This window comes from Acinonyx jubatus, chromosome A2 (genome assembly GCF_027475565.1).
Source record: "Acinonyx jubatus isolate Ajub_Pintada_27869175 chromosome A2, VMU_Ajub_asm_v1.0, whole genome shotgun sequence".
Taxonomy (NCBI): domain Eukaryota; kingdom Metazoa; phylum Chordata; class Mammalia; order Carnivora; family Felidae; genus Acinonyx; species Acinonyx jubatus.
The window spans coordinates 102,422,401-102,441,421 of record NC_069383.1 but is presented as its reverse complement, the minus strand read 5'-3'; the positions used below and the strand labels follow the sequence as shown (position 1 = coordinate 102,441,421).

At 39.2% G+C, this 19,021-nt stretch overlaps 1 protein-coding gene across 3 annotated transcripts in view; it reads right to left on the bottom strand.

Annotated features, from left to right (window-relative positions):
- Positions 1–19,021, bottom strand: part of ZPBP (zona pellucida binding protein) — a 111,842-nt gene that overhangs the window by 80,273 nt on the left and 12,548 nt on the right. For all 3 annotated transcript variants that reach the window (XR_008296939.1, XM_027046100.2, XM_027046101.2), the window contains one exon: positions 11,655–11,804. Coding sequence is in view for 2 of the 3 variants with exons in the window: in XM_027046100.2 (XP_026901901.2) it covers positions 11,655–11,804 (150 nt within the window). In the remaining variant the exon portion in view is untranslated. The remainder of the gene's footprint in view (positions 1–11,654; positions 11,805–19,021) is intronic.

Below are 19,021 nucleotides of genomic sequence, written 5' to 3'. Positions count from 1 at the left end.
AGACGTGTGAAAAGTTATTTTAGGCCCTGCTGGCCTAGGAAAGAGTGTAGGAAATAACAGGCCAGGAGACAGTCTAATGATTGCTGAGGGAGCATCAGGCGAGCTGACACCCGGCAAACACCCCCCACCCCCAGTAAGGTGGGCTCTGCGCGACATTCCTGGGGCACTCCTGACCGCCCAAGAACAAATGAAAGGGAAAAAACAATTTAACTGATAAGCGATCACAGACACGCAGGACATGAGTCTCCACCAGTTTACAAATACCTTAGTAAATGACAAGAAAAAGGCAATCCTATCAATAGCCTAATCTCCAGAAACCCACAGACTTAGTTTCCTGGAGCCCCAACATCACCCTCCTCTCCACAGTGATGTGGGAAACAAAGACAAGAAGGAAATGGTAAATAAAATTAAATTTCTTTTTATTTTATTTTTTTTTACGTTTATTCCTTTTTTTGATAAAGACAGAGCGTGAGTGGGGGAAGGGCAGAGAGAGAGCGAGACACAGAATCCGAAGTAGGCTCCAGGCTCCGAACTGACAGGATAGAGTCTGATGCGGGGCTCGAACGCACGGGCCGTGAGATCATGACCTGAGCCGAAGTCGGACGCCCAACTGACTGAGCCACCCAGGTGCCCCCAATTAAATTTCTTTATAACCCATTGACAATATTTAATGTTTCTCAAATGTTACACATATTTGTCAATAGTATAGCCCATTGACAAATGTTTGAGACAGGCAGAGTAAAACATTCCTCCAATAAACTCCCAACTGTCTTAATGTTAATGCCTTCCTGGAGGGAAAACAGCCTTAGCCTGACAACAGCAAGGCCTCAGGGACATTATGAGTCCTCTTTAGCACATCGAAGTCCTTCTGGAGGCCTCTATAGAACCAGTCAATCCTCATAAATCCAGTGCAGCTCTTTCTGCCCCCAGGTCCTGTCCCCGTGCTTTAATAAAATCACCTTTTTGCACCAAAGACATCTCCAGAATTCTTCTTGGCCAACAGCTCCGAACCACCATCACTCCAAAACCGCACCAATATCAGCGACAATAAATCGGTGATAAAATTCCCGGTGCTAGTTAGTTCTGACAAATATCTCAATTAATTATGAGCGGACAGCAGTTCACTGCATTTTATTCCATCACCAGCTTTTAAAAGAATCGACGTAAAACGTCAAAGCTGAAAAACAGCTAAGAGACAGAGTCCAAAGCCACTCATTTTGTGGACTTGCAAACTATTGGCGGGGAATGCCAAGCGATTTAAACACACTTTTGGGTGGCAGTAGGGGAGATGAGGCACCACCAAAGAGGTGAAATGCCATTTGCCTGCCAACACAATCCTAGACCAATCCACAGGCTGGTGGCTGAGGCGCCGGCTGGGGAGGAAAAAGTGTGCACAAACTAGGGCAGACTAAACATGTTCTTGTACTGAACAAAGCCAGAAGATATTCATAAACTATTATCTACTATTCTTTTCTGATAACGGAAATACTGTCGGTAGGAAGACAAACAAAAAATCTGTACACAAACAAAAACAAACCCATATTTTAAAACTCCCAGTGCAGACTCAAAAGTGAAGCCTGACCCGCCGCACACGCTTCAGGTGCCTTTGCGGGATCTAAAGCCCTCCGAGTGCTCAGATTCTGGACCCACCAAAGCCAGAGAACTGAGGAAGCTGCTGGCCCTGGTGACTTACCCCAATTCGGGGAGACTCTGCTTTGGGAAAGATCCCCAATGTTCTCCTTACTTGTTGCTAGTAAAACCCTTCCTTTTCCTATTCTTGGCTCAGTTGTGCCTTTAGGCTCAACACCCACCAAGAGGGGAACTGAGTTTTGGGGGACATTAGGACAAAGAGAAAAGTGAAAAAATATTTATTCAAAAAAATCTCCTAACAGTCAGTAAGAACAGGGAGTCCGGGGTGGTGAACCCAGACCTTCCACCTCCCTCCCCTCTCGGCCCAGCGAGATGGAAAGCACTCCAGACTGGGCAGATGAGAATGTGGGGTGCCCTCTTCCCCAGCCCCCAGACGGCAGCCCCCCAGGAGGGGCAGGGGGGGGTCGGCACTTCTCCCACCAAGCAGAACTACCTGCTCCCGGCGGGAAGGTGCAGGTGAGTATGGCTGAGACAGCTGGGAGGGGACGACTCCCTTCTTCCACTGGCCAGCACTTCATGCCACGGAGGCTCGACACTGGCTGTGGCAATGCTGACAATGCCCCCCGGGGGCCCTCGCTGCCCTTGACTGCCCTGGCCCAGTTCACGGTGAGGGGTCCACAGCTGGAGCGGCAAACCCAGGGGTCCCAGGGATGCTGCTGCTACCCCTCCCCGGCCGCCAAGCTCCTAGAGCAGGGGGGCACTCGTGTCCTCACCCCAGCTCCAGACTGCGGGTCAGGTGGGAGGATGTGCCAGGGGGCAGGAGCAGGCGGGAGAGCAGAGAGCTCAGAATCTCTTCTGGAAGTAACAGGCATCACTGGAGACAAAGTGCCAGGAAGCTGGAACCTCGGGGCAGTCTCAAAAACCCAGGAGGTCTGGGGAAAGACTGTGGGGAGGTGACTTATAGACTCCCTGGGGGGGACAGGTGAACTGCACGCAGGCTGCCTAGTCTGTCAGACAGCAACTCCGGAAGTCTATGCTGCAAGCAGCAATCCTGGGGTCAGAGAGAGTCTCAAACACTGACCAGGGGAATATCCCCTCAAAGGAAGGCATACTTCACTGGATCAGCCTTCAGAGGAATTTATGCCCAGGGCATTGCTAAAAACCAACTGCTGCCATTCCTAAAACAAACTAGGGGCTGGGGGTGGGGGGCTTCACATTATGGTGAGTGAGGAGCAAACTTCATGGAAGTGATCTAGACACTTGCGAACTTCATGGAAATGATCTAGGCACTTGCTAAACAAACATCAAGTAATTACAAGCCTGGGGAGGGCGGCAGGTTCCAGGCTATCTAAAAAGTCCAGGTTCTGAAAAAAATTTGAGTCAAGCAAGGAAACAGGGAAGAATGACTCATGTCCTGGAAAAAAGTAGGAAACAGTAACCACTTGCGAGAATGATCAGATGTGGGATTTAAAAGATAAAGATTTCAAAGCATCCGTTATGAATATGTTAAAATAACGAAAGGAAATTATGATTAAAGAAGGAGGTATAATGAGAATTTCACATAACTAATATTTGTAAAGTTTGAAATTATAAAAAATGAACGAAGTGCACATTCTGCAGTTGAAAAATGAAAGCACTGAAAGGAAAAATGGACTCAGGGGCTCAAGAGTAGATTGTGATCTGGCAGAAGAAGGAATCAGCTAAAAGCGGTTCTTCAGATTAGAGTGAAAGAACATGACCATAGTCAGTAATCGGAATCCACACCAAAAACCAAGTGTTCCAGTAAAGGTAATTATGTCATTACAAAGACAGAATAAGTGCCTATTTCTTCTACTTTTTTCCTTTTACTAATAGAAAAAGCAACTGTGTAAAGGATTTGTGTATGATGTTCCACTGGTCCCCTACACTGGGCCAAGGAAACGACTACAGGTGGTAACTTGAATACATGGGAACAAATGAAGAGAATAAAAAATGAGCGACAAAAAGGCTAGTAAGCTATAAACCTACAAACACACACTGGCTCTCCTTTCTGTTTCTGGCTTTTCAGAAACACATAACACTATGCAAAATAAGAGCTATCTATTGATAGTTGTGTAACACTTACAAATATAACACGCATAATATTTATACCACAAAAAGCAGAGAAAAGGAATATGTATATGTAAGAGTAACTTTTCTACATCTCAGTGGAATTTAGTATAAATGTCAAGCTGACTCTGTAAGGTAGGTTAAGATGTATGTGGTAATCCTCAGAACAATCAGTAAGGAAATAAAACTCAAATACAAAGTGAAAAATCACTACTTAAAATGCTACATTAGGAATTATTCTTTTAATTCCAAAGAATTCATGCGAAATACAGGAATGCACATGAAGCAAAAAATAAAACAGCAGAGTAGATCTAATGATATAAAAATGACATTAAATGTAAAGGAATGACACTATCCAGTCAAAAATGATACTGTCTAGTCTCTTCACAGACTGTGAAACTGGATTGAAAAAGCAGTATCAACTATCTGGTGGCTACATGAGACACACTTTACATTAAAAAAAATACAAACCGATAGAAAGTAGTAATGTGAAAGATGATATACTATGCATACAGCAAACACAAGAAAGCAGAAGTGGCTACACAATTATCAGGTAAGAGAGACTTTAGAAGAAACAAACAAACAAAAAGGAACATTTTATTAGAAGGGACAATCCTTCAGTAAGAACAATTATAAACACAGACACACCTAAGAACAATGTACCAAAACAAACCAAAAACTGACAAATAAAAAAAGAAACAGACAACAATTATTAGTTGGGGATTTCAATACCCACTTACAATAATAGATACAACAACTAGGCAGAAGATCAACAAAGAAATAGAAATCCTGGGTAGTGTCATGAACAAACAGACCTAACAAGTATCTACAGATCTCCACCCAAAACAGCAGAATACACATTCTTCTGGAGTGCTCACGGCACACACTCAAATACTCAAAGATGTTGCAGATACTGCACTACAAATCTCAATAAACTTAAAAGGATTGAAATACAAAGTATTTTCTCTAAAATGGAATAAAATTAGAGTAAGAGAGAAATTTGAGACACTTACAGAGACACAGAAATTAAACAATAGCATCCTAAATAACCAATATGTCAAATAAGGAAATCAAAAGAGCAGTTAGAAAATATCTTCATATAAATTAAAATAAAGACAAAATCTATGGGATGCAATTAAAGCAGTACTTAGCAGTGTGTGTGTGTGTGCGCGCGCACGTGCGCACGCGCACGCGTGTGTACATACAATGTGCTTTTATCACAAAAGAAAGATCTCAAATCAGTAATCTAACCTTTAACCTTATGGCACTGGAAAAAAATGAGAAAACTAAACCTAAAGCAAACAGAAGGAAGAAAATTATTATTATTAAAATAATAAAATTTAGAGCAGAGATAAATGGTATAGTGAAAAGAAAAACAATAGAAGCAATGAAACAAACCTAGTTTTTTGAAGAAATGAACAAAATTGATAAACCTTTAGCTAAAGTAATCAAGAAAAATAGAGAAGATTCAAATTCTCAAAACCAGAAATGAAAGAAACAGCATTATTGCAGAATTACTCTGACCTTACAAAATAAAAAATTACTACAAAGGGACACTATGAACAACTGTATGCCAATAATTAGCTTAGATAAAATAGAAAAATCCTAGAAAGACACAAACTATTAAAACTGACTCAATAAAAACACAGAAGATCTAAACAGAGCTAGAATAAACAAAGAGAATTAATAACCAGTATATATACACATACATACGTATGTACATACATACATACGTATATGTATATAGAGTGAAGAAAAACCAAAGTCCAGATGTCTTCACTCAAGAATTCTAGAAAATATTTTAAGAAATGTCAACAATTTTAAATTAACTCTTCCAAAATCAAAAGAGGAAGAAAAACTTCCCAACTCATACTATGAGTCTAGTATTACCCTGATAGCAAAACCACACAAAAGAGATACCACAAGAAAACTATGGACCAATGTCTTATGAACACAGATGCCAAAAACTTTGAACAAAACACTAGAAAACTGAATCCTACAGCATAGTGAAAGAATTCTACATCGTGACCAAGTGGGATTTATCTATTCCAGAAATGCAAGGTTGGTTTAACATTTGTAAACCAATTAATGTAATATATTATATCAATAACACACAAAACAAAAACCACATAATTATCAGTTAATGCAGACAAAAAGCACTTGACAAAATCCAACACCCTCTCTCACACACACACACGCACATAATCAACAAACTTGGAATGGAAGGAAACTTCCTCAACCTAATCAAGGGAACCTACATAAGAACTACAGCTAACATCACATTTACAATCAAGGCAAAGATGTCTGCTTTCACCACTCTTATTCAGCAAATTATTAGAAGTCCTAGTCACCAAAATAAGAAAAATAAGGCATACAAATTGAAAAATAAATAAATAAAACAAAACTGTCCTTCTGTGCTTATGACATGACTGTCTCACAGAGAATCTACAAAATAAAAAGATTCTAGAACTATTAACTAACCTTATGTTAAAATGGCAGGTTATAAGATTAAGACACAAGTAATAATTCGTTTGCTATATATCAACAATAAGCATGTGGAATCCAAAATTTAAAACCTAATACCATTTAAAAGTGCTCCAAAAAACAAAATAATGTACTTAGGTACATACTGAACACATACATGAAAGAAATAAAAATAGAAAAATAATAGATGTAAGAAATGAAGAACGACTTAAGTAAATGGAGATAAACCATGTTCATGGATTGAAACACTTACTATCGTAGAGGTGGCAATTTCCCCCCAAATTTATCTATAGAGTAATTCCCATAGAAATTCCCACATGTAATTCCCATAGAAATTCCAGCAGGACACTTTGTAGACACATTCAAGATCATTCTAAAATTTACATGGAAAGGGGCAGGCCCAAAAAACACAAAAACAATCTTCATAAAAATGAATAGTAGGAGAATTAGAATTACTTTACCTTGTATTGAATGTTTCTATACAGTTATAGTAATTAATTAATTAATGTGGTACTGGCAGAGGGACAGACCTATTAATTAACGGAAGAAATTAGAGAACCCAGAAACAGTCTCACAAATATTCTCAACTGGTTTTTGACAAAGGTACAAAAACAATCCATCAAAGAAAGAACAGTCTTTGCAAGAAACGAAGTGGGTGCAAGTGGATATCCACCTATAAAAAAATTAAACCTCACACCTCACACAAAAAACAACTGAAAATGCATTAACATTAAAAGTGACATTGTCAGGCTTTAGGAAAAAATGCTTAATAACTAAGTTTGATAAACCAGACCTCAAGAAACTGAAATACTTTAGCTCTACTCCAAATTATAAGACATTAAGAAACTGAAGAAGACAAATAAATGAAAATATATTCCACGTACATGGGATTATAATAATCAATACTGCTAAAATGTTCACACTACCCAAATCAATGTGATTCAATAAAATCCCTATCAGAATTACGATGCTTCTTACAGAAATAGAACAAACAATCCTAAGACCCCATATAGCCAAAGCAATCTCAAGAAAGAAGAATAAAGCTGGAGGCATCATGCTCCCTGATTTCAAACTCTATTACGAAGCTACAGTAATGTAAAAAGTATGGTACAGAGATACAGACCAACAGAACAGAGAGCCCAGAAATAAATCCACATAGGGAGTCAATTAATTTTACAACAAAAGAGCCAACAACATACAATGACGGAAGGTTGGTCTCTTCAAAAAATGGTGCTGGAAACTGGACATGCACATAGAAAAGAAAGAAGCTGGATCACTATCTTATACTACACACAAGAATTAACTTGAAACGGATTAAAGAACTGAAGGTAAAACCTGAAATCATAAAACTCCTAGAAAAGAATATAGGTGATAAGTACCTTCGCAAGTTTTCTAACCTGACACCAAGAGTAAAAGCAACAAAAGCAAAAATAAACAAGTGAAACTATATTATACTAGAGAGCTTCTGCAAAGCAAAGAAAATAATCCACAAAATAAAAAAGGCATCCTACTGAGTAGACGAAAACTTCTGTAAATCATGTATCAGATAAGGAGTTACTATCCAAAATCTATAAAGACCTTATACAAACTAACAGCAAAAACACAATCCAATTTAAAATAGGCAAAAGATCTAAATAGACATTTTTCCAAAGAAATACAGATGGCCAGCAGGTACATGAAAAAGTGCTCAACATCATTATCAGGGAAATGCACCTGTTAGAATGACTGTTACCAACCAAAAAAAACCCCAAACAAACAAACAAAAACAAAAACAAAAAGTAATGAGTACTGGAAAGGATGTGGGAAAAAGAGAACCCTTGCATACTGTTTGGTGGTAAACTGGTGCAGCCGCTACGGAAAACAGTACGGAGGTTCCTCAAAAAACTGAAACTGAACAACCATATGGTCCAGCAACTCTACTTCTGGATATTTATCCCCCCCTCCAAAACCACAAAAAAGCACTAACTCAAAAGGACATATGCACCCCCCATATTCACTGCAGCAGTATTGACAGTAGCCAACTATGTCCCCTGCTGATTGAATGGCTAAAGAAATTGTGGGTCGCGTGTGTATGCGCATGGCAACACGGATGGACTTTGAGGGCTTTATAAGCTAAATGAAGTAAGTCAGACAGAGAGAGACAAATACTGTATGATTTCTTTTCTATGTGTAACCTAAAAAAGAGAAGCTCACAGATACAGAAAACAGACTGGTGGTTGCCACAGGCAGGTAGTGAAGGGTCAAGAAATGGGTAAAGTGGGAGGCGCCTGGGTGGCTCACTCGCTTAAGCGTCTGACTTCACCTCAGGTCATGATCTCGCAGTTCTTGGGTTTGAGCCCCACATCGGGCTCTGTGCCGACAGCTCGGAGCCTGGAGCCTGCTTCTGATTCTGTGTCTCCCTCTCTCTCTGCCACTCCCCCACTCACATTCCGTCTTTCTCTCTCTCTCTCAGAAGTAAATAAACATTAAAAAAAATTTTAATAAAAAAATTAAAAAATATATATGTACCAAATGTATATACTAAAGAACTTTACATATAAAAAGATTTTAAAAGGGCTCTGATGGCATTTGTGCCTGTTTAATATAAATTTATTTTAACATTTGTTAAAATGTGCCAAATGGCCAAACTCTATAGACTTAATAAGAGGGCTCAAATTATGGTTATACCTGGAGAACCAACTAAACTTAAACATGTTACCCTCCGTAATATTAGAATAATAAATATAAAATAGAGAAAAATAAGTATGGCTCACTTAAGTTGTAGCCTTGCCTAAATTTGCCATAGTCGTGGTACTCACTGCCTTAAAATATCTCATATTGAGTAGAGATGCTCTAACAGAAGGAAAACTAAGTGAAATTAAATCTTCACCACCTGTAATTAGCTTGATAAAATGGGATTGCATTAACTCTATGGTAATAACTATACGGACCTATAATATATATACACTGGACCACAGTAATATACTCTAACGTTAAGTTAAAACAAGTCTTCTAGGATTAAAATTTATTCTATCAAAACTAATTAATAAAGAGGTGATTATCCCCATTGTTTCTCCATTGATAGCCTAATTTCGTCTGTTTTTGAATTTGGAAAAAATAAAGTGTGCCTCATGGTGGAATACTACAAATACATACGTACATGCATGCATACATACGTAAAATGTGTGGGTTGTGTGTTTACATAGAAATAGATGAGAGACAGAGACAAAAAGACACACACACACACATACACAGTGGGGGCAGCAGGGAGAGGGATTTATTCAACTGTTCCATACAGTACCCTTTGAAGTAGGGAAATGTGACACAAACTCCACGATCACCAACTGAGGAGTAATCAAATCTGGAATACCATGTGGCCATTAGAAAGATTAAAGTGGATCTTTTTTTCTTTTTTTTTAAATATAATTTATTGTCAAGTTGGAGAACATACAGTGTATACAGTGTGCTCTTGGCTTGGGGAGTAGATTCCCCTGATTCATCACTTCCATACGACACGCAATGCTCATCCCAACAGGTGCCCTCCTCAATGCCCATCACCCATTTTCCCCTCTCCCTCGCCCCTCCACCCCCATCAACCCTCAGTTCGTTCTCTGTATTTAAGAGTCTCTTATGGTTTGCTTCCCTCCCTCTCTGTAACTGTTTTTTCCCCTTCCCCCATGGTCTTCTGTTAAGTTTCTCAAGTTCCACATATGAGTGAAAACATATATTATCTGTCTTTCTCTGACTGACTTATTTCACTTAGCATAATACCTTCCAGTTCCATCCACATTGCTGCCAATGGCAGGATTTCATCCTTTCTCATTGCCAAGTAGTATTCCATTGTATACATATATCTTCTTTGTCCATTCGTCAGTTGAGGAGACATTTGGACTCTTTCCATAATTGAAATAGAACGAATTACATGATTTGTTTTAAGCACAAGAATAGCAGGTCTCCAAAGTCAGGCTTTATTAAATGAGGCTTCATCCTGCGGTCTCTGTGGAACCAACTCCGGAATCAGAATTCCTAGATTCAAATCTGAATCTCCGCCCCATTCGCACAGTGAGGCCCTGAGTGAGTCGCTTCACCACTCTGTGCCTCAGTGCTTCTGCACAAGACAGGAACAATGCACGGGTCTGTTGCAGGACTGAGTGAGTCGAATACAAATACAGCACTTTAAACAATGCCCTAATCCCACGGAAACACAGCACTGCCTGGCACATAATGAACGCTCAGTAAATATTAGCTACACCTATCATTACTATAAACCAGCATTCATTTTAGGCATGTGTGAATATACCCTTAGAAGAGATTTCAAAGTATATTCCTTTTAAACAAGTGAAATAACAAGATGGGGAAAACTACGTAACAAAAAGGAAGTGTGACACATTCAAAAGTTTAAACATTTTTTGCCTAAGAAAGTTAACATAGTTTCTCATAAAAAAATTATGTCTTTCTTTGGATATATGGGACAGTGTTTCATCAGTGACTGAAAATCATCAGGAAACCACTAATAATTCTGCCGCGCGTTCCGCAACCCAGCTGTGACAAGGATGGTACGTTAGTTTCCCGTTGCTACTGTGACAGATCACCGCAGACGCGGTGGCTTCAAATAGCACAAATATTATCATCTTGCAGTTTTGGAGACCAGAAGTCCAAAGTGAATCTTACAAGGTGCACTCCTTCTGGAAGCTCCAGGCCTCTGCCACCTCCACCTCCAGCTCCAGCTTCTAGAGGCCTCCTGCTCTCCCTGGCCGTGGCCCCTCCTCCATCCTCAGAGGAAACCACGGGGGCCTCTCCTCCGCCATCACGTCTCCTTTATGTGTCCATGGCCCTCGTGCCTCCTCTGCTAAGGACCCTGACGCTGGGCCCGCTCAGCGACTTCAGGACAACCTCCTCTCCTCAAGATGCTTAGCTAATCGATATCTGCGAATAGCCTTCTGTCCGGAAAGGCAGCACAGGCCCAGGTCCTGGAGATCAGACAGGTGCATCCCGGAGGACCCCAACTCCATCCACCACATGCAGGTTCCCCCGGTGAAAGGGGACATACAAGCAACCTCTGCTCACGCTGCTCTCCCAGCCACTCGAGTAACCCACTCAGCTCTCCCCATCTCATACCTCCACAGACCACACTGCTTTTAGAGAAGGATTTATGGTGGCATTTCATGCTCCCGTCCGGGGGGATGGCAATGTGCCACCAAGAGTGAAACTCGGAATTTAACAGCAGTATAAACTATAATATTGTAAAAATTTGAAAACATGATTTCCAGCCCCATTTTCACTCAGCGGCTTAAATTTATCTGCGTTCATATCAACACTCCCCCGAAGAAAAGAAGGTCTGCCCTCACCACTAACACTTACGCAGCACTTTGTAAAATAGCGGCAAGTAGTAGTTTTTCTTTAAAAGACAAAAAATAAAAATAAAAATAACAAAGTCCCTTTAAGACAAACCTAAAGATATTTAAATATTTGAAAACATTAAGAAATGTTAACATACAACTAAATGCACTTACCATATATAACGTATTTTAGTTGAAGATTTTTCACAATTTCCTCCACAGTAGGTTTATACTCCAGGAAACAGGTGTAAACTCCACTCATTCCCTCCTCAAAGTTCTGGAATATAAGGCTTCCTGTGGATGTTACTTGTGTAGTGCTGTTTTCTAATAAAGGAGTAACACAGTAATTAAATTACACGACACTGAGATAAAATAACAAAATATTTTCTAAACAGAGCAAAACCATCAAAATTTACCTACAGAATCAATGCAGTTTGTCAGGGGCATAACTAGTGATTGCGTCTGGTGTTTGTTGACAGCAGATGCCAGGATGACCTTCTTAGTGTGTGAACTGGACTAACCAGGGGTCACCAACTGTGCGGCTGCCTAAGTGGCAGAGGAGACTGACAATTCCATGTACTTCATGCACTCCTAATCTCCTTGCATTGAAATGAACTCTATCAGATATTCGCATGTGTATAAAAGCAGCATTTATTTACATATGCTATAAAGTAATTATATATCCACATATGTATGTGTACTGATTGATAAGTTCTGCCCTCCGTAAGCTTACAAACTGTATGTGAAAGGGAGGAAACAATGTATCCAGAACAAAGACTAACCCAAGATACTAATAACTAGGTACTTCTAGTCATTACACAGGATACCAGGCAAAGACTGGGTTACAACCTTAGGGTTGCAGAAGAGAGAAAACAAGAGACTGGATCACCCGACCTGCCCAAAGTCACACAATCAGAGCTGCAGTGTTGAGAATGAGGACTGGATGTTAAGAGCCCTTGGGACTTCCGTGTGCTTTGTTACTTAAGTACCACACTGGGAGGAAGCTGTGCTGTGTAACAGGAAAGAGGTGTGATTTAGAGGCTTGAGACGTGGGTTTCAGGTCTACCTTTCTTTCTCATAAACTGTGTATCCCGAGGGTAATCACTTAATCTTTCTTAGGTCCAGCTCCATCATTTGTAAAACAAAGAATCATAATATACGACAGCATATCTCACAGAATTGTTTTCGTGTAACAAATACAACTTAAATTACTTGAAAAAGCTATAAATCCTTAAGTAATTCAAGTCATTATTCTGAAAGTGCATAACCAGTTTTGCATTTGAAAATTTTTATATTAAAACTCATTCAACAATTTCATATGCCCTTCATTAGAATGGAAAGTGTTATCCCAGCAAATAATTATCTTTTTCCACTTTAAGTAAATAACATATTGCTTATAAATTTCAGGTTGAAATTTATTTTTGAATAAATGTATTTCCTCAAAATAAGACACAACAGGAATGTTCTTAGTGATGAAATTTTCATTATTAACTTGCTCAATAAAAATCTGTTCGGTTTCAGGGCACCTGGGTGGCTCAGTTGCCTGAGCGTCTGAGTCTTGATTTCAGTTCAGGCCATGATCCCAGGTGGTGGGATCGAGCCCCGCACTGGGCTCCATGCTGAGCATGCTTCAGATTCTCTCTTTCCCTCTACCCCTTTACCCTGCTCATGCTTTCTCTTTCTCTCTCTCTCAAAATAAATAAACATTTTTAAAAGTTTGCTGGGTTTCCACTACATGCAAAGTCCTACTTCAGATACCGAAGGAGAAATGAATAGAGATGGATATACTCTCCCTCAAGGAATTTACACAGAATATTATGCCTTAAGAATTCCCATTTCCAAATCCTTGGATGAAGCTGAAAAAGAGGTTATAAATTGTGACTATGTTCCTATTGTAATGCTCATTTCTTTTTTGATGAAAGATTACATATTTATCATAAAATGTCTCTTTTCTAAAACAGATTAACAAGTTTTCAAGGGTTTGCTATAGATTTCAGCAGAGACAAATGCTTTATAGTAAATATGATAAAAGGTGAAGTCAGTCAAAGAAAGAGAAATACCACATGATTTCACTAGTATGTGGAATTTAAGAAACAAATGAGCACAGGGGAAAAAGAGAGAGAGAGAGAGAGGGGCAAACCAAGAAAGAGACTCTTTAAGAGAGAACAAACTGATGGTTGCCATGGGGGAGGTGGGTGGTGGGCTGGGTGAAACAGGTGATCAGGGATCAAGAAGCACACTTGTGACAAGCACCGGGGGTCGTACGGAGGGGCTGGATCACTACACTCTACATCTGAAATGAATATTGCACTGCGTGTTAACTGAAATTTAAATAAAAACTTCAAAAAAAGTTTTAAATAAAGAAGAGTTAATACCGATTCTTCTCAAACTATAAAATAAAATGCCCATAGATTTTAAACACCATGAATATCATGCTGTCAATTGGGCTATGCATTCTTGGCTATAATTTTCCCAAACTAGAAGTATAAGTGCACTAATACATATCTGAATACCTATTACAATTTAAGTATTATGACAGCCAGAAAATCAAATAGGACATGATCCACGATAAAGCACCCTCTCACCTTCTTATTTTTAAAACATTAAAGTGGGAGTGCGCGGGATGCTCAGTCGGTTTAACGTCCAACTCTTGATTTCAGCTCAGGTCATGATCTCACAGTCCTGAGACTGAACCCCACACTGGGGCCGAGCTGAGCGTGGAGCCTGCTTGAGATGCTTTCCCTCTCCCTCTGCCCTTTCCTCACTCATGCATTCCCTCTCTCTAAATGCATGCATGCATGCATGAATGAATGAATAAAAATTAAAAGCGGCACATTTTGAAAAGATACTCAGAGGATTTCACAGCCAACAGAAAAAGCCATGCTACAACACCACTTAACAAATGACCTTTAAGTAACAGTGTTTAAATGTGAATTTCATGATGCCAAAGGAACATGTAGGCAAAGGAACAACTCAGGCAACAGCATACAGTCCGTGAATAACTGAAGTCAATACTTCTTTCTCTACAACTTAGCTTGATCATCTAAAACTTTAGAGTTGGACTAGACTTCTAGTTCATGACTTACAACTCTAAAATTACACGGCAAAATTTAAGCACAATTTCATTATAACTTATTATTTAACAAAAAAATTAAGTTTGCACTTTTAGTTTCTGCTCAGATATGGAAACTGACCACAAGAACATCGACCCCACTATTACAATAAGGAAAAAGACAAATTGTCAGTTAACAATTTATCTCAAACCTATCAAAAAAACTGAGGCGAGAAGGTAACCAATAAACCTGAAATCTGGGGAGGGACAGTGACCTGTGGATAGAACCAGGACCCAAGCATTTAAGAAGACTCAGCTGAAAGTTCTCAATGATTTACTAAAAGCCAAGTGTCAACCTGTGTGAACATGTGAAACTTCTGAGGACCAGAGATACTGGGGTGGGGGGAGATGAGGTGTTACACCCTCTTATAGGGTGTACCCACAGGAACACCTCAGACTGATCAAAGAGAAGGTCAGGGGAATCCTGGGCATGACTCCCACCGGACTTGGCTCAAGGAGGGGCCCAGCAACCCTGCCAAAAGTCCACCCACACCCATTTCCCCTACTTCCTGGTATGCAACAATGATTTAATGTATAGGGAGAGAAGGAACAAAAACAGTCACCTAGGACTCTGTGGAGACTTATTGCAACTGGGGAAGTAAACATAAAGGGAAAAGAGTCTCATCCTTGAGGAACAGTCAGCAAGAAGTACTAGGCCAACACTACAGATGGAGAAGGGGTTAGAGCATTTGTGACGGCTGCCCCCACCCCGGCCACAAGCCCCAGGGACACCATACCTGCCAAAGACCAGGCTTAACCAAACATCAGAGACTGTCCCTCTCTCCCAATGACCCATCAGTAAAAGAGTCTAGTCAAAATGTAGTATAATCAAATTAGAAGAGATGCAAGAGATTCTAGAGATTTTTTTTTTTTTAAAAAGGAGAAAACAAAGCCAAGAAAGGAAATGTTTTCTCCAAAGACACTGGAGAAAAAGAACTTCTCATGAACCAGCCTATGCCTAAAACATCTTTAACTTTATCTGACTGAAGCTTTCAATAACCACAGCAACAACCAATATTAAACCAAGATAAATTATTGACTAGATTAACACAAACTTCTAATACTAAAGACTTAATGCTATTTTTTTAAAATTTTTTAAATGTTTATTTCTGAGACAGAGAAAGAGCATGAGTGGGGTAGGGGCAGAGAGAGAGGGAGACACAGAATCAGAAGCAGGCTCCAGGCTCTGAGTTGTCAGCACAGAGCCCGACACGGGGCTCAAACTCACAAACTGTGAGATCATGACCTGAGCTGAAGTCGGTCGCTCAACCAACTGAGCCACCCAGGAGCCCCATTAATGCTATTTTTAAAAAGGCATTTATCTCAAAGCATAAAAATCCTTACTATCTATAGTCTTATTTTATTCAAGATGTCCAACTTTAACAAAAAACAAGGAGACATACAGAAAAGTAAGACATATTTCCAAAATACCAGGTGATGTACAGAGTCAGACTCTTAAGTGACATATATGTCAAAAATATCAGACGGTTAATTTAAAATAACAATGAGTATTAAAATACTGAATAGAAAACATAGATAATATGCAAGACCAGACGGGAGATTTTAGCAGAGAAACTGAAATTACAAAAAATAATCAAATGAAAATGCCAGAACTAAAAGCAAAACAAAATGGACAAAAACAAGAACAAAAAACACAGTAACACAGACAAAGTATTCCTTCAATGGACTCATAAAAAGATCGATACAGCTTAGGAAAGAATCAATGAGCTTCAATATAGGTCAAAAGAAACAACCAATCTGACTCTCAAAGAGAAAAAATAAACCACCACCACCACCAGGAAGAAAGATCCAAGAGCTGTGCAGCAATATCAAAGAGCATTACATATAGGTGATAGAAATCTCAGAAGGAGAGGAGGGACAGCATGGGAAAGAATAAATATTTGAAGACATAATGGCAGAGAATATTCAAAAATTAACAGCAAGCATCAAATTAAAGATCCAAGAAAATGATCGGGGCGCATGGGTGGGTCAGTCGGTTAAACGTCCAACTTCAGCTCAGGTCACAATCTCGCGGTCCGTGAGTTCGAGCCCCGTGTCAGGCTCTGGGCTGATGGCTCAGAGCCTGGAGCCTGCTTCTGATTCTGTGTCTCCCTCTCTCTCTGCCCCTCCCCCCATTCACGCTCTGTCTCTCTGTCTCAAAAATAAATATACGTTAAAAAAATTTTTTTTAAATAAAAAATAAAATTAAAAAAATCCAAGAAGCTGAGAGAACACTAAGCAGAATACAAGGAAAAAATAAAGAGTTACGTAAAATTCAGGTCACTGAAAATGAAAGGCAAAGAAAAAAATCTTGAATTCAGTCAGAAAAAAAATGGCATGCTGTCTACAGAGGGACAGGGATAAGATAACAGCAGACTTCTCATTAGGAACTATGCAAGCAAAAAGAATACAGAGGGCCATCTTTAGAATGCTGAAAGAAATAAACTGTCAATCCAGAATTCTACAAGCAACAAAAGATAAGCAAATTTAACCCAAAGCAAACAGAAGAAAGGAAATAATAAAAATAAAAACAGAAATCAGTGAAAGTAAAAAATAACAAAATAAGAGAGAAAAATAAATCAAACCAAAAGCCGGTCCCTTGAAAAAACTGGTAAGAACATTTTTTTTAAATGTTTATTCATTTTTGAGAGACAGAGACAGAGAGACAGAGAGTGCGATCAGGGGAGGGGCAGAGAGAGAGGGAGACACAGGATCTGAAGAAGGCTCCAGGGTCTGAGCCATCAGCACAGAGACTGGCATGGGGCTTGAACTCAGGAACCTTGAGATCATGAACTGAGCTGAAGTCACTGAACCAACTGAACCACCCAGGCATCCCAAAACTGGTAAAATTTTTAAATCTGTATCCAGAGAGGCCAAAATGAAAGAGAAAAGACAGAGCCACTATCAGGCAGAATGGGGCACGTCATATAGATCCTGAATATATTAAAAAGATAGTAAGACAGTATTGTAACTACTTTATGCACATAAATTCAACAAGTTGAAAGAAGACTCTAAATTGGGCAAATTCTTTAAAAGATACAAAAAACCAAAAACTCACAAAATAATGAAAAGGGAAAATTAAAATCCCATACCTCCCTCACTTAGACGGTATCTGTGAACTTTGAAGCTGGACTTCAGAGGCCCAGGACTTCAGTAAGCATCCTATTCTCTCAATGCCTCAGTTTTTTCACACCCAAAATGGACAGAATGACTGTACTTTACTGCAGAGGGCGGTCAGTATGGATAAACGTGTCTGTGGGTATATTTATACACATGGCAAACACATAAAGAAAAGCCAGGGAATAATTCTGTAAATGTTCACAGTAGTGTTTACCTGACCAGTGTTTGGGGACAGAAAAATGGGACTTTTAAGCATCTTATTAGGAGTGCAACGGTCTTCTTAACGATGTATCCTGCAGGTTGTAGGATGTCTGTTTTACCGTATTGTGACTTGCATATATCTTATATACATCTGTACACATGATGTGATTCATTCAATAAAAAATAGTACAAAGGATAGAATGTCATCTTCAATCTCAAGAAGAATAATAAGAGTGTAGTTACAGGGTAAAACTCGTGTGTGTATGTGCTTAGATATATTTAGAAAAGTGGGGAAGTCCACCGACCAAGAAGAGTTAATTCATCAGGTTGGGATCAGGGTTGGGGTAAGACCTACAAGTCTTTTTGCAAAAAATGCATTTTGTTTGTGAATAAAAAATATGGGAAGACAAACAGAGGAGGAGTGGGGGCGAGAAGAGAAAGAGGGAGAGAAGGTAGGGAGACAGGGTTGGGGCGGGGAACCGAACAAATCTAACATAGGTCCCCTATATTTTACAACCCATCTAAACAATCTGAATGTTTCTCTCCAGGGGCATGTGCAAGTAATTACACAATTACATGATTTCTTTTGCTAACTTTTAGGGAAACTATCTTTGGAATATTTATAAGTGTCCAAAAAGATTCTCCATTTTTCAAGCTTTAGGAAAATTAGACATTTCCAGATCTTTCTGAAATGATAATGATAGACCTAATGAGCCTGCAGACTGGTAGACAGTGAATTATGATGTGATCCTGCACTGAAATCTCAAATATGATGATGATGTCAACACCAGAATTGCCTGAGAATAGTTTTTATAAATAAAAAAAAAAAAAAAACCACTGTACTAACATGATTTAATCCTTACTTGGAAATAACTACACATCTGAACGTCTATTTTCCTTTATGAAAGTGAGTAAAATAAAATATTGCTCTTAGTTGCAGGATTCAAAATTCAATCACATACTATACTTTTCAAGATAAACTACAAGACTGGCAACGCATCTTAGAGAAGAAAATGTTTCAGATTTCAATTTCCGAATCAAAGAAGTAACAAATTGTAAAAGAACAATTCAATACTTAAATGCTTCTATTTTTGAACTTATGGAGTTT